Below are 16,649 nucleotides of genomic sequence, written 5' to 3'. Positions count from 1 at the left end.
TTCCCCCAGAGAAACGCTGAAGAGAAAAGCCAACAGCAACGACTGTACCAGCCCCTCCACAAACAGCCCCGTCTCGAAAAGGGATGCCCATTTCTGTGCCGTGTGCAGCGATTATGCCTCAGGATATCACTATGGCGTTTGGTCGTGCGAGGGCTGCAAAGCGTTCTTCAAAAGAAGCATTCAAGGTAAGGGGAATGGCAGGCTTTCCCGGGAAAGGAAATTCTTCGGGGATGCAAATGTTTCTGCAAAAACACGTGAGTGTGTTACTGCTTTCACAGGTAAAAATTGCCCCACAGATAAAAGTGCTTGAATACATGGAACTTGCATATATGACGGAAAAGATCGGAGATTGTTCAACCCAAAAGTTTAAGAGGGAATGGGGAATTTATAGACAATATTTTTAAAAGAACAGTGCCCTCATATAAAAACTTTAGAATGCTTCGAATAACTCTCGGAATTGATTAAGGTGTAAAGAATACAAACAAGATTTAATAAGGATAAGGTTTATTGGAAAATAGAGGCAAGTAATTAAGAAAACAAAGAACTCATATCAAGGAAGTTGGAAGCTGATGGAATATTCTTGTGAATGGATTGTTCTATTTTTGTTTGTTTGTAAGAGATGTATTGTGCTTCTTTGATTTCGTTTTCTTTTCTTTTTTATTTTTTCAAGCTTTTGTTGTTTGTGTATGTGTTGATTTTAAACCATTAAAGTTTTTTTTTTTTAAAAAATGTCCCTCTCTCCAGCTACTTTCTTACCATTGGTGGGAGTGGGGAAGATCCATAGTCCCCAGTTTGGAGGGAGGGAGAGATGGAAAGCTGAACACCACCCACAACGAACAAACATTAATTTCTTGGGAGAAAGAATGACTTTTGAACTCCAGTTCACACTGAATGCTGCTTGTCAGGCTCCGAGTGGTTTACAACAGCCCTGCAGGGTTGTCCAGCATCATTAAGCGCCTGTTGCAGGTTGAAGAGTCTGAAGGAAAGAGAGTTCAGTGACCACCCTCCCAGTGGTGTGATCCATTGCTTTTCTCTCAACCTTGGAGCTTGGACCTTGTCAGAGGAATCTGTGCATAGGATTGCATCCTGTGCCCCATTCCTGCTCTTGAATTAGCCTGAAATCCATGTTTGCTCAGAAGAAAATCTCATTCTCTTTGAATGGTTACTCCCCAATAACTGGTCAGTTTTAGTGCAGGTCTGGTTAAAGGAGCTTAATGTTATTCAGGGAAAGCAAAACATGTGCATGTCATATGTTCTGTTCACTTCTGCTTTATAGAACAGGACAAAATAACCTTTTGAAGGCCGTGACATATGCTGAGAAACTTGGTGGCCCAACATTTTAATCTTGCTTCCAGTGGACCTTTGACTGCAAACAACCTTCGCTGCCAACCACAGGCTCCACATCTGCTCTCTGAAGGCTTATCAAAAACCACCCAGCAATCCTGCAAAACTGATTTTTCAGGTCACGTTAAACTAAATTTTCTTAGTATCTGTGACAAAGAGCAAACAAGCTCCTTCACCCTGAAATATCTAAGCTGAAAAAAATCATAAAGCTTTTGTGAAGGCTTATAGAAATTCAGCACAAAATGTTTGCAATAATTTTATGATCCAGGACAGCTTCCCACTTGAGGCTTATATATTTGCAAGGGATGGAGGAGAATGAAACAGAATTTGCCTTTTCTTTCCCTGAAAGCTAGCTTTGCTGATAACCCACAGACATTACTAGCCTGCAGATATTTTTATTAGCTGGGAGCAGAGCTGGGGGAGCTGGCAGAGGAGTGAGTGAGATTTCTGCCCTTCCTGAACATGCCAAAAAAACCAAAGTGCTGCACTAGAGAGCACAAAACAACCCCTCTGCTACGCCACAAATCCAACTCAATGGTGTAACGTTGGAAAGTGTCGATCGCTTCTCCTACCTGGGCAGTTACCTTTCCACAAGGGCCAACATTGATACCGAAATCCAGCATTGCCTGAGCTTGGCAAGTGCAGCTTTCTCCCGACTGAAGTGCAGAGTATTTGAGGACCAGGACATTCGCAGGGAAACCAAAATGCTTGTTTACAAAGCTATTGTACTACCAACCTTACTGTATGCTTGTGAAACATGGACCACTTATAAACGCCATCTCCAACTCCCCAAAAGATTCCATCAATGGCGTCTCCAAAAATTTTTACATATTACTTAGGAAGACAGGCGAACAAATGCCAGTGTACTGGAAGAAGCAAAGATCACCAGTGTTAAAGCAATGATTCTTCAACATCAACTTCATTGGGCTAGTCATGTTGTTTGGATGCCTGATTATCGTCCTCCAAAGCAACTACTCTATTCCGAAGTTAAAAATGGAAAGCATAATGCTGGTGGTCAACAAAAGAGGTTGAAAAACTCACTCAAGGCAAATCTTTAAAAATGTAGTATAAACACTGACAATTGGAAAATACTGGCCTGCGAGCGCTCCAATTGGAGAACAGCCTTTTCCAAAGGTGTCATTGACTTTGAAGACAACTCGAACTCAGGATGAAAGGGAGAAACATGCTAAGAGGGAGGCACGCTTGGCAAATGCACACCGTGATCAACTCCTGCCCAGAAACCTTTGTCCCCACAGTAGAAGGACATGTTGATCCAGAATTGGCCTCCAAAGTCACCTGTGGATTCACTGTTAAGACTGTGTTCATGGAAGACAATCTTACTCAGCTACGATTGATCGCCAAAGAAGAGAAGAATTGCATTTCTGTGCTGGACACGGAAGAGGGGACAACCCACCTGGTTTCTATGCTGGGTGCAGTGGAAGGACTTGACTGCATGCAATTCCTTCTCACTTCTGGCTACCAGGTGCATGTTTCATGAAAGCCGACTATAAACCTACATGCATACAGCCTCTCTAAAGGTGAAGGTGAAAGGAAAGGAAAGGAAAGGAAAGGAAAGGAAAGGAAAGGAAAGGGAGAAGCTTAGCCAGGCAGCTGGTAGGCCTTCCAAGGCTTGTGCGTGTTCCCTGTTGCTACGATGCTGTTTGTCAAATCAAGGATGCCTGACTGCTCAGGGCCACATCCCAAGCGCTTAGTGCAGTGAGATCAGCATGCAGAAGCCGAGGCTTTGTTTGGCAGCCTTCCACGCGGCAGCTGTGTTGAAAGACAATCCTGGGGTCCTCCGAGGGCAAGCCAAGCTCACCACTGTCGCCCCACGATACAGGGAAACTTAGGAATTGCCAGTTCACTGTGTGAAATGCCTTGTGTCCCAAATAGGGATGGGAGGATCTGCCAGTTTTGATTCTCACATTTTCCTATCCTAAATTCAGTTCTTCACCGTCTGCATCAATTTGAGAATTTCCTTTAAAAAAGGGAAAAAACCAGCATTTTAGTGCAAAGTTCTCACGATAAGCACATTTTTATACGCAATTTTGACCAATGTGCACATATCAGATACATTGCCTTTTTGTATGTTGCTATCCCTATTCTATTCATTTTGCCTGCCTCTTAGCGCAGGCATTTCGATAATGGTTAGTTGGAGAACCATATTACAAAATGTGGATAAGGGTGGATTTTGAATGATAGCCATGTTCCGGTTTGCATATTGTTTCAAAAAATGTGAATTTGATAGATTTGCTTTCATGGACTGGCTGGATGCAGAGGGAGTGGTGGGGGGCACCAGCTGGGGAACCCCCAAGAGAACCCCCAGGGGAAGAAGGCTCAGAGCCAGGGGGTTGCTGGCAGGGCAACAATAAGGTGGTCAAAGGAAGAAGAGGGAGCAGACTGGGAGGAGGAAGAAGTGTCAGAAGCTGAAGAGGCAACAGGGCTTAGTGAGCAGAGAGAGGCTGAGACAGAGGGCAGTCCAGAATCAGAGGCAGAATCAGAGGCTGGAGAGGAAGGAGGTCAGGAGACAGAGGCGAGGCAGGCTGCTGAAGAATCTGAATCCGAATTATTTTTCCTTAGCTCTAATTATTTACCTCAGATAGAGGAAGGGGGAGAGAAGCACTAATTACAGAGGAGCCTCTGCCTGGAGATGCTACTCCATTGCCATCTTAGAATCCTGATAGTTATTAAATTAGCCCCATCCTTTTCCGCTGAAGAATCCAGCGATTCTTCTCCTCCAGCTGCTGCGACCAGCTCACTTCCTCCTTGGTCGCCCAGAACCCAGAGAGGCATGAAGAGGCCAGAGCGTATCAGGCAAGACGAAGGACCCAGGAGTGGAGGAAGCTTAGGCAACTATAGGAAGACAAAGAGCTTCTGTCTCTGCCTCATAGGGGCAAGACCTACTGAAGAAGCTGCTGTGCTCACTAGGCATGAGCTGCCTTGTTTCTTTGTATAAAGGGTTAACTTCACTGACACCTTGTGAGTTATTGCTGACCTGCTCCTGACACCCGCCCTGACAATTTGGCTCTAAATGTGAACTGAATCAAATTTCTTCCCTATCCTTAGTCGCAAATCACAGAAACCTAGGAGCCTGCCTTATCCTATGTCAGTCCATCTAGCTCAGTATATTCTACACAGACTGGCAGCAGCTCTTCACAGTTTCAGGCATGAGTTCAGTACTACTTGGAGATGTCGGGGATTTGAACCTGGAACCTATTGCATGCCAGGCAAATGCTTAACCTCTGGACCAATCGCCACAGGTGTAATCACAGTCCTCAGCAGTCCTCACCTTCTTCTTCAGTCCTCACCTTCTTCTTCAGATGTTCCCCCTTTTATCTCTCCTTGCAGGACACAACGATTATATTTGCCCAGCGACAAATCAGTGCACAATAGATAAAAACAGACGCAAAAGCTGCCAAGCCTGCCGACTTCGGAAATGCTACGAAGTCGGGATGATGAAATGTGGTGAGTTTTGCATTCCCTTGGGTCTGTCCTGTCGCGTTTCTCAGTTACAGATCTTTGCTCGCATTCTAGAGGAGTCACGGGCTCTCATCCTGACCACAGTTATGCATGTGCGAATTCTATTACAGTGGTACCTTGGTTTGCAACCGTTTTGGATTACAACCATGTCAAACCTGGAAGTGTGTGTCCCTTTTTTTGGATTACAACCCCCCCGCTTTTTGGAAAGGCCCCATTCGCGAAAGCACGCCTTGGGTTACAACCTGTTTTGGTTTACAACCGGATCTCTAGAACGGATTATGGTTGTAAACCAAGGTACCACTGTAATGCCAATGGGAGGTGGATCCAGAACTTCAGTTAGTCATTCGATCTTAGCTTAATCATCCAATATTGTTTGGGAACCCTTTGGAGGGAAAGGTACTAGTACTGCATACTGGTCAGTACTACCAGAAAAAAATACTGCTGGTTTAAAGAACAACAAAAACAACAACAAAAATAATTCTGGAAGATTATACGCAACTGGGATAGAACTGGCCTTTCCCATGGGGCTGATCCCTCTGTCTTAAGGCGTCTCCAAAATGCTGATCAAACTTTAGGGGTGCCATCATTGATATTTTTCATTCTCATGGTTCAGGCAGACTGTACTGGCTTTACTTCAGTGAGTCACCACTGAACCTGTTGTACTGAAAATCCATTTTGGGAAAAGCTGACAATACCTGCTGCCTGCCTGAAGTCACATGTCCTCAGTTTGCTCCTCCCCTTCCCATTGCATTCTGCTGGATGCTCTTGACTGTGTTAGGCTGCAGGCACAGAACCAACACGAAGCTACAGTGATGTTGCTCTGCCTTGCCTGCTGCCCTTACTAAGCCTCTGTGATGACTGCTGTTTCATCGACTGCCTTGGTAACACTGAACTAATACAAACTAAAAGGAAAACATGATCTGGTTGAATGTGGACTTGATAACTGTTGATAGATTACATTGCTTTTCATGTCCAGGTTATGCCCAGGTCAGGTAATCCCTGTTGCTACACCCTAGATGCCCTATTATTTGAGATTCCTATCCAGGAGAAACATTCTAGGGGGAAACTTACAATTCATAAGGAACTGCAGTGGACACAGCAATTCAGATACACTGTCCATCTTGTCTTGTGCGTTGTCCTTTGCAGGGACAAGACACTTCCAGATTGCTATTTTTGGGTGAGCTTCAGGTTATGCAATTAAAGCACACCTTCCAACATGGTGCAAAAGAAAATCGGGATGTGCATCTTTTGAGGCCGTGCTCCTGTGCGAGTTGCATGATTTGTGTGAGAATGCAGCCTCCCCCAAAACATAGCCTTTTGGGACCGAGCTCTTTTGGGAGCCAAAACAAGACATCCCAGGGTCTAGTCCAGTGCTATTTTTCCAGAAAAGGGGTGTCAGAGCCCACCATGTTTTCTTAGAATGGCAATGGCACTCACCTGAGAGGTGCGCTCTGGCTGAAAAAAAAGCCCTGGTCCATTCCAGAATGTTCTGCTCAAAGCAGGACATGAGGTGGGGGCATGTTAAAGTGGATTTGGAGTTATTGTGCAACAAACCCACTTCCCCCTAAAATGGACTTTTGCGATAAGGCAAGTGATGGGGATATGCGCTGAAAAATAAGGGACAAGAATGTCATGTAACCACCCCACAAGCAAATGAGAACAAGTGCTCAATACAGAGGTAGTGTGTAAGTCACCTCCCTCCCTCCCTCCCTTCTCCCCGCTTCTTCTCTCTTTCTCTTTCTTCCAAGGCCCTCAAGGCAGTTTACACTCTCCAGACACTGAAATGCAATTACAAACGAACAGGTTACAGAAGACTTAGCACTAAAGCAGCAGACTTGTCTCTCATTTCTGATGGTCTCCATCAGAATCTGAGGGCCGGAACTTCCTAGCCAGGGTTTCTCCCTTCCCACCAGGGCACAGAGGGTCTTTATGTGAGGTATTTTTCACTCCCTAAGACACACTTTTTTCCTCCTAAAAAGTAAGGGGAAATGTCTGTGTGTCTTGTGAAGCAAATGCTGCGCGGAGGAGGGACGTGTAAGCGGCTCCTGTCCGCTTTGCTGCTTTAAAGTGAGCCACAGAGGAGGGAAGGAAGGGGAGCTATGAGGCTCCGTTTTAAAGCAGCAAAGCAGAGAGGAGCTGTCCACTTTGCTGCTTTACAGCGAGCAGCAGAGGAGGCACTGAAAATTTTTGTGTGTGTTTTCCTCCTCTAAAAACTAGGTGCGTCTTATGGAGTGAAAAATATGGCAGTAAGTTTTTAGCAGGCGGTGGACCAGGCTTCCCCAGCTGTACTGCCTGGGGTCATGGTGGTCTCTTCAGGAGCTGACCACATGACTTCCCTGGCCTGGACTCTGCTTTTCTTTCAGCTGTCACCTGACACCGTCACAGATGGCCAGGCTCTGTAATAAAGTTGTCATCATTACCTAGCTAGAAGGATCACCAGTGCAGAGTGTACATGCCCGGGAGACATGAGGCCATTGATTGGGAATGGAGGAATGACAGCGCTGTTTTGAACGATCCCCTCATGAGGTAGAATGAAAGCTGCCTTTCATCTTTCCAGAAGGCAAGTGACACGGTGGCACATTTAAATGTAAGGGACACAGGTCCCTTAGGCAGCTGCAGGAGGCCCCAATACAGCCTGCTAGAGCTGCCTTAGCACAATGTCCTACGTTCAAGTCACTCCCTGAAGTCAACAATGCGCCTGGATAAATATTTTAGGATCCTGGGTTTGGTACTGCTTGTGAAGTGGTGAGCAGGCCATGCTGTGAACCAGGAGATCCCCTGTCCAGACCTTGCCTTTGCCATGAACCCAATCTACTACCTCTCAGCCTTAGTTCCAGATTGGCAGTAAACATATAGGGACTGCCCCAGTCCCTGCAATAATCATCTGAGGCCTTTCTTCATGTGCCTTCACCATATCAGGTCCAGAGGATGGCAACACAAGATTAGGGCCTTTTCTGTGGTGGCTCCCCGCTTGCTCTCTCCAGGGAGGCTTGCCTGGCGCCTTCACTACTTATCTTTAGGCCTCAGGCAAAAACATTCCTCTTTTCCCAGGCCTATGGCTAATTAAAAAATCTATGGCTGTGTGTTGGGGGAATTGTTTTTGTTTGTTACTATTATATATATATATAATATTATATATTATAATATATAATATATAATCCCGTCGTTCGGTCCCAGCGCCTGCCAACCTAGCAGTTCGAAAGCACCCCCGGGTGCAAGTAGATAAATAGGGACCGCTAACTGGCGGGAAGGTAAACGGCGTTCCGTGTGCTGTGCTGGCTCGCCAGATGCAGCTTTGTCACGCTGGCCACGTGACCCAGAAGTGTCTGCGGACAGCGCTGGCTCCCGGCCTCTTAAGTGAGATGGGCGCACAACCCTAGAGTCTGGAAGACTGGCCCGTACGGGCAGGGGTACCTTTACCTTTACACACACACACACACACACACATATATATAGTGATTTTATATTGCAAACTGCCCCATGATCCTTGGAGGAAGGGAGGCATGGAAATTTAATAAATAACAATAATAATAATTTGCAACTTAAAAATGAAGGACTGCTGTAAGGATCACCAAGGGCCTAACTACATGTTAATAACAGGGGTAGCAATCACATTATAGGATTTAAAAACTGAACACCAAGTGCAGGCTACTGTGGTTGTCAGCAGAAGTTTAGTAAGTGGGTTTGTGAAGTTTAAACCTTCGCTCACTGGCTGTGATTTAGTAAAAATCATCCCCACTGGCAACAATTACCATTGGGGGGGGGTTCACATTGACAGCAATTTCAGTGCTAGTTGCTTTTGTGTTTGTGTGTGTGTGTGTGTACGCCTTACCTGAAAAATGATATTGTAAAGTTGGGAAGGGTTCAGGGCAGCCAAAGTGATTGAGGGGATGGAGCAACTCTGCTTATGAGGGCAAGCTGCAGCATTTGGGGCTTTTTCGTTTAGACAAAAGGCGAATAAGATGCAGTATGATAGAAACTTAGAAAATTAGGCACTGTGCAGAGAAAGTGGATAGATAAATGTTTTATAGTACTGGAACTCATGGACATTCTGTGGTGCTGAATGCCTGAAGATTCAGGACAGATAAGAGTGTAGCTGAACCATGGAACTTGCTCCAAAAGGAGGCAGTGATGGCCACCAACTTAGATAGTTTTAAATGGGGATTGGACAAATTCATAGAAGAGGCCATTAACTACAATGGCGATACTCTTCCTCCATGGTTGCAGGCAGCAACGCTTCTGAATGCGAGTTTCTGCAAACGGTCCTGCTTGCAGGTTTCCCGTTGTGAGAACAGGATGCTGGACAGCTATTGGCCTGATCCTGCAGACTCTTCGTATGTTCTAATAATGTCTTGATTGGGTATGGGTGATTCTTGTGAAACCCTCTATCTGGAAGCGGCACTGAATTGTAAGGGGTAGATTGTTATACATCCTGGATCAGAAAGTGTTCAGAGAAATCATTTTGGAATCTTCTAAGAATCCATGTATCCGGATTCTGCTTACATTTTTTCCCCTTTGCCATATATTATACCATTTCATTTTATTTGTATGCAATGGGGAATTATTTTTTTTTCAAGGTGCAGGAATGCTTTCCTAAACTTCGGTGTCGCTCGAGTTGAATTGCAGAGTGGTTTTCAAGGAGAAAGAATATTATTGACACTTATGACTTCACGCTGAAAATGAAAAGCGGTTTTCAATCATGTGTCTCATTTCATTTGGGGAGCCTGCCCAGCTCAATCATTAGCCTTTTCTTCTAGGAGAGGGAAACAGATATTATATACAGTATATATACTGCAATCAAAGCCGAATTCTCTCAGGCTACCCAATCAGTTCATTTATACAACAACTGTGATAAAAGGGTGTTGTTGTCTGTCAGCCTTGGATTTTAGGCTGTTGGGATCAACAGAAGCAGAACTCGGCAGAAGAGACTGGTTACTTACTCATTCTGATCATTTAGAAGCGAAATCTCCTACTGACTTTTATATGCAAATTTAAAATAAATAGGCGTGTACTGAAGGTGCAATGAAGTAGAGGTATGGCAAATAAGTACTCCGTTCTGCCTTTGGAGCAATCATAGAAACTGCAAAAAGCACAACCCCCTGGCCCCCCCCCAAAAGCACCAGGGTTTGGGTTATTCATGGTATGATAAAAACGACAATTTGTTTTCTGCTAGAATTGTAGAGTTGGAAGGGACCCTAAGGGCCATCTTGTCCATGCTCCAGTGAAGGAGAGTCCACCACTTCTCAAAGGAGTCCATTCCACTGTCGAACAGCTCTTGCTGCCAGAAAGTTCGTCGTTCGATTTTCTCAAACAAAGCCATGGTTTGTAAGCCAAGAAGAAACCTTCGCTACAAATTGTGGTTTGTTTGGAGTGAAATGAATGACAATTCCCAGTTCGCGCATAAATCTAAGCCAGGGGTTGGGTGGCACGTTTTCTCTGCATGCTAGAGGGGAGGAACAAAGCAGCCCAAATCTAGGTATTAGTTACAAATCATTTACTATGGCCTTACAGTGAGTGCAAACTGGTGCATTCCCTGTTCAGGCATAGCAGTATGTCAGAGACCATGTCAGTGTGATGACTGCTGGCTGATTCCTTGCGGCTAGTCAGAGATGACAGGTTGATCTTCAGCAAGGAGCGAATGATGGACAGTTTCTCTCCCCTGCCTTTGGAATGGGACACCTTCAGCCAATGCCAAGGGTAGAGAAACAGTGTTGAATTAAGAGGACAAAGAATGAGACAGGGAGCTGGATTGCAAGCAGCCCAGCAGGTTCCAGGGCCACCTGGATCATGACCAGCAGCTTTAATGCTTGCATTAGGATCTGATGTATATTTGTAAATAAAACAAACCATTCAAAGACAAGTCTCCAGTGCAGTCTCATCCAAAGCAAAATATACTCTGTAAGGATACCTCTGGAACTTCTAATCACTTTGGGAAGTGGAGAGTGCTTAGTAAGAAAAAGCAATGGAAAATGTTGTAATAATCCGGGACCCAGCAATCAAATATCAAAACTGGGACGTGATATTTATAATTTCAGGGTGGGTGAATCAGGGCTGGTGATTGCCTCCATTGAATCTTTAAACAGACCTAACGGGCAGTGTTCTTTCTAATGCTCAACAATGGTGAATCGCTGACATGTGGTGTTCTGGCTAGGATGATCTCTTTGCTGTTTACAAAAGGGTAATTGGCAGTAAGGAGCTAGCTGTGACGTTAACATATGAGAGTGCTGGAGGTGAAATAGTTAAACACGTTACCCAATCAGAACACAGGGGGGTGGAGTCAGAGGGACTATAAAACCAGCTCTGGGAGGGGCGAAGGGGGGAGTTCATTGGGTGGGTGGTTGGAGTGGGAGTGAATTGGGATAGAGTCTGTGGGCAGGTTGAGTCAGTGTAGCGAAATAAGCTGAGTCAGGAACAGTTAGGGGCTAGGAAGACAAGTAAATATCTGAGAGGTGGTTTAGTGAGTGAGAGCAGGTAGCGGAAGTTATAGGTCTGGATAGGCACCCCATGAATATAATTGACCGATACCATTTATGAAACCACACGCTTGTTAAACTGCAATAAATAAACAGAAGTATACGTTCCAATTTAACCCTGACTGGACTCAGTATTGTACCAGGTAGGGCCTGGGTGGTGGCAGCGTGAAATCAAGTGGTGGCACAGGCATCAATAGACGGTGAAATGTCCGGGGACCCTGTGTGATCGCCACACTAGCGTGCCCAAGCAGTGTGGCAGGGCAGTGGCGATGCCAACGGAGGGTGTTTGGACTCCATATAAAAGATGACAAATAGGGGTTGGTATTTTCAAAAGGAAGATGAGAAGTTCAGGTGCTTCTCTTCAGGAAATTTCCAGGAGGGTTGTGTGGCGCACTTTCTTCACCTCTTCCTCCCTGTTCTCTGAGACTCTGGCTTTTCCCTTGTACATTGGTACCTCGGGTTACATACGCTTCAGGTTAGATACGCTTCAGGTTACAGACTCCGCTAACCCAGAAATAGTACCTCGGGTTAAGAACTTGGCTTCAGGATGAGAACAGAAATCGTGCTCTGGCGGTGTGGTGGCAGCAGGAGGCCCCATTAGCTAAAGTGGTGCTTCGGGCTAAGAACAGTTTCAGCTTAAGAATGGACCTCTGGAACGAATTAAGTACTTAACCTGAGGTACCACTGTAGTGTGTAGGGAGAGGAGGGAAAGCACAATGCAGAATGAAAACAAAGGAGAGGGCAGGCTCACCTGATGAAGAGAGCACCAGGTTGGCATCGCTGGGATAAGATGAGTCACTTGTTTGACCACGAATATATGTGCTGCTGGTTGCACTTCCACTTTTCTGACTTTATTAATGGTGGTGGTAATTACAGGGAGTCAGCATGGCATTGATTTTTGGCAAAATAATGACAAGGTTGACGCAGGATCTCTAAGGGGTGCAAGAACAGGTGCAACATAGATACTCCAGGACAGCAGTGGCTTTTGGAAAATTCTTCTCATAATGATCAGTTTCATAAAGAAAAAAAACTTATGACCAATAATGGCTGGTGCACTAATTTAATATGTGTAGACTTCTTGACTTGCAAACTTGTTACAGTCATACCTCGGAAGTCTAATGGAATCTGTTCCGGAAGTCCAATAGACTTCCAAAATATTCGGAAATGAAAGCGTGGCTTCTGATTGGCTGCAGGAAGCTCCCGGAAGCCGCCGAAGCCCCGTCGAACGTTCGGTTTCCAAATGAACGTTCAAAAACTGGAACACTCACTTCTGGTTTTCGATTGTTCGGGAGCTGGAACGTTCAACTCCCAAGGCGTTTGGGAGCCGGGGTACGACTGTATATTCCAAGGAAAAATAGAAATATTTCACATTTATAAATGAGTTACCAACTTACCAAGTGATATGTCTTAAAAGGCCTGTTGTTGTTGTTTTCAGTTATGTTGGTGTTTCCTATAGAGTTTGGAAGTGATTGATGTTTGACCTGACATTAAAAAGAGAAAATTGAGTTGCTGACTTAATCATGGATTATTTGCTTCTCATTATTGCTACTTCAAACCTTTTCTCACCACATGGAGAGGAATCGCAGTAAAATAAACATGCTACACTTAGGAATTATTTTTTTTCATATAAAAAGGCTCCCTATTTATTCCTTTAAAACAAATTCATTCATTACATTCTTAAAGCCATAACATTATTCTAAATTAAGAAGAAAACAAAAGGGTTAACACCTACAGTATTTGAAATGGGCTGCAGGGGGGGGGGGAGAGAGAGAACAGTAACTTGGAGCAGGGCTTTTAGTGTAGCTCTCCCTGTTCTGTGGAATAACATTCCTGCTGAGGTACGACAATTGAAGACATTTTTGTTCTCTCAGGCTTTAGTCTTGTTTTAAACGTATATGCTTGTTTTCCTGTTTTTAAGCACTTTTAATTATCTTGTGAGTAAATAGTGGTTTAGAAAGTGACTAAATTAACTGCATGCAACACTATGGCTGTGTGCTCATTATACTAAATACTGTAATTGGGAATGAGCCCATTTCTCAGTGGCAGCAACATTGCAAACCAAACATATATATAAAATCCAGCATATTCCTTCATCACAGGGGTTTTTCCCTTCCAACTTTAGGATTCTGCGAGGGTCCTGCTGCCTCATTCATTGAGTAGCAAAGCACTTCACAAAAGGTCAGATTTGCAGAAATAAAGTAATAGAACATTCCAACAGAACATTCAATGAACATTGATATCAGCTATAAACTGAAGGTCCTGGAGAACTGACATTCGTGGCTGGGGAATGCCTGAGCATGGAGAAAGCATGCAACCATCGGTGCCCACCTAATTTCCGGGTCTACAACTTGAATGCCGGACGCACTGGGGAATTTGGCAATCAGTACATTGTTCTCGTATTGGCCAGTTTTGTGTTTTAAAATATTGTTATTAGAATATTATTATTATTATTATTATTATTATTATTATTATTATTTATTATACCCTGCCCAAGGGAAATGTGGTGACTGGGTTAATGAAAAACTTCCTTTAGTTCTGAAATATTGTGAATTTCAGGTTCAAGAAGAGAGCGCTGTGGCTATCGCATAATTCGCCGCCACCGTAACTCAGACGATCCAGTGCACTGCGCAGGCAAAGTTAAGAAGAACAATGAAGCCATAATTCAAGTAAAAGAACTGCTGGTCAATGCACTGACCCCGGAACAGTTCGTTTCCATATTACTTGAAGCCGAGCCTCCAAATGTGTTGGTGAGCCGCCCCAGCAAACCGTTTACAGAAGCCTCCATGATGATGTCTCTGACGAAGCTTGCAGACAAAGAACTGGTCCACATGATTGCCTGGGCCAAAAAGATTCCTGGTAAGAATTTTGAACATTCCAGTTTTCCCAGTGGACTTTTGTGCCATGTAACATACATTGCAGACATAGGCACTAGTGTAATTTAGATCCCAGAACAGATCCCGTATTGTGATTTGGTTCTGCAACCTGGTTTGTGCCATTGCAAGTAGCAAGACACATGTTGAAATAAGAGTAGCGAAATCACAACTAAGAAGTTCAAATCATATATATCACTGACATCCTTCTTTGGAAATTAAAACCAATTCCAGACTTCAATATTCATAAACTTTACTTGCAGAAACTTATAGATGAATTTAAGCATAACATTTACAGCCCCGTGCTTCTCCAAGCATGGGCTTACAGTCTCTTCTTCTAAATTCCAAACGACTGTATTTTCCTCCCTTTCCAGAGCTCAGAACTTTCAGCCTTCTGTATTACTGTTAAGGTTATGCCTTGCAGCTCCTATGGGAGATTCCCACTTTTACCTTCTCCTGCAGCTTTGCTCTCTTTCTTCCAAGCAAAGAAGAAGCGCTCCCACACTCGATTCAACTTAGCAGTGTTCACAGTGGATTCTAAAACACAGTCATCTTGCCGCACATAAAATTGGAGTCTTTCCTTCTCTAGATACCTCCCATGCGACCAACGTTAGCCAGTCGCATGAGAACTACTAGACTCTCTAGAATTCAGTTACCAACCAATTGAATTTAAGCAACCTGGTAATGCATACAAGCATTTTCAATTTCTGTGAATTAAATTGCTATACTTAACAGCACATGCTTTGAATGTAGAATGTTTCAGGTTCAATCCCTGACCATTTCCCAGGAACCGCAGGAAGCTGTGACTCTCCAGACATTGCAGGACTCCAGCTCTCATCGGCCCCAGCAAGCGTAGCCAATGATCAGGTAGCAGGTGATGGAAAAGACTTTGACCTTGGAAAGCCACTGCTACTCAGAGTAGGCGATACAGATGTTGTAGGACAGTAGGGTAGCTAGGAATAAGGAAGCACCTTATGCAGTTGGTGGAATGTCTTTGCAATTCCAGGCATAACTTTGTAATCAGAACGCCCACCCAACAGCTGCAATTTCTTATCTATATGGCTACTTTTCTTTTTTCCTCGTAAGTGATTTGGGCAGAGTGAATGGAATCAATCCAAAGCCCTTTAAAAAATGAAAATAAAATAAAAAGATCAACTTACTTCTTTTTTTTTAAGTGCTGGAGAATCAGTCCTTCAGCCGTTTTAACAGTCTTGGCAATTTCTAATTTTTCTAAGGCGTCTAAAATGTGCACACAGCAGGGCGACTGAGAGCTGCCTGTTGCAAGTGGAAGGAAGGATCATAAATACAAGAAGAGCATTATATCTGAAAAGTCTCAAATGAAATTTAAAGTCACTGGGGTCTTGAGTGGGCGCTGTGGCGACGAGTAATTTTACTTTGATCATTGGAAAATGCCAGGCATTTGCACTCAAGCTGGGGAATGAATCCATTTTCACATTTGAGTGGCTGCTTATTTTGTCACTTAAAGTGTTGGTGGTAGGAGATAGAGATAGATAGAGAGATAGAGAGATAGAGAGATAGAGAGATAGAGAGAGAGAGAGAGAGAGAGAGAGAGAGAGAGAGAGAGAGAGAGTTTGGTAGGAGTGTCTGATTTCCCAACCCCAAGGTAGTAAATGCTGCTATTAGAGATTCTATATTCCTTTCGTATAGGGTGTGGGGGGGAAACAATCTCTCTTTTCACAAGTTGATGATCCTCGGAATTATTGACCTCTTCAATTTCAGGCTGATCTGCCTTTTCTCTTTTCATTTGACTCTGAGCAGAAATGCGAACTAAATTCAAAGCATTATTTTTCAAAAATCAAGTTGGCATGCTGTACTTGTGTAGCAGGGTGCATCTGTGGTGCGAACGATGGCGGGGCGGGGTGGGGAGAATGAATAACAGTGCGATCATACTGTAAATTTAGTACCACAGATATTTGCACAGTTCCCTCCCTCCCCTCCCCCCCATTGTGGATCAGCATTCACACAGACCAACAGAGCAGCGTTGTAACTCCCATGTTGACTCTGGAAGTAGGATACTGAGGGGAGTATTTGTGTAGTGGGGAGCAGGAGTTGGAGAACAGCACAGGGCCTTTTTTCTTTTTTTTCAGAGGATGGGTAAGGATGTTGTCAGAGGCTCAGGAGCAGAAGAGCAGGGGAGAGAGCAAATAGAGAGCGGAGGAGAGGAATCAGAGGGGAGCGTAGGGGAATATGACAGTGGCCCGAGAGATTCCATGAGCTTCTCCAGCGAATCAGAAGATTCCCAGGAGGGGGCGCCTATGGTAAGGGCGAGGGGAATCCCAGGGGGGACGTTCCATAAACAAGGAACCAGAGGGGAGTCCCAAAGGAGTAGCGGAGGATCAGGACCGGTTCCCCCACCAGAGCACAGTGGGGGGGAAGAGTCACATGAGTCAGGACCAGCTTCTCCTCCAGAGGGGAGAGAAGATGAGTCAGGGGTAACCACGCCCCCATCGGGGAGTGGGGA

At 44.5% G+C, this 16,649-nt stretch overlaps 1 protein-coding gene across 1 annotated transcript in view; it reads left to right on the top strand.

Moving 5' to 3' along the window:
• ESR2 (estrogen receptor 2) overlaps positions 1-16,649 on the top strand; it is a 69,222-nt gene that overhangs the window by 25,955 nt on the left and 26,618 nt on the right. Inside the window, exons 3-5 of the mRNA XM_053405211.1 lie at positions 10-185; positions 4,693-4,809; positions 13,854-14,153. Coding sequence (XP_053261186.1) covers positions 10-185; positions 4,693-4,809; positions 13,854-14,153 — 593 coding nt within the window. The remainder of the gene's footprint in view (positions 1-9; positions 186-4,692; positions 4,810-13,853; positions 14,154-16,649) is intronic.

This window comes from Podarcis raffonei, chromosome 1, assembly GCF_027172205.1.
Source record: "Podarcis raffonei isolate rPodRaf1 chromosome 1, rPodRaf1.pri, whole genome shotgun sequence".
Classification (NCBI taxonomy): Eukaryota; Metazoa; Chordata; class Lepidosauria; order Squamata; family Lacertidae; genus Podarcis; species Podarcis raffonei.
Note: the sequence above shows the minus strand (reverse complement) of the source record. Positions and strands in the feature narration are given on the sequence as shown.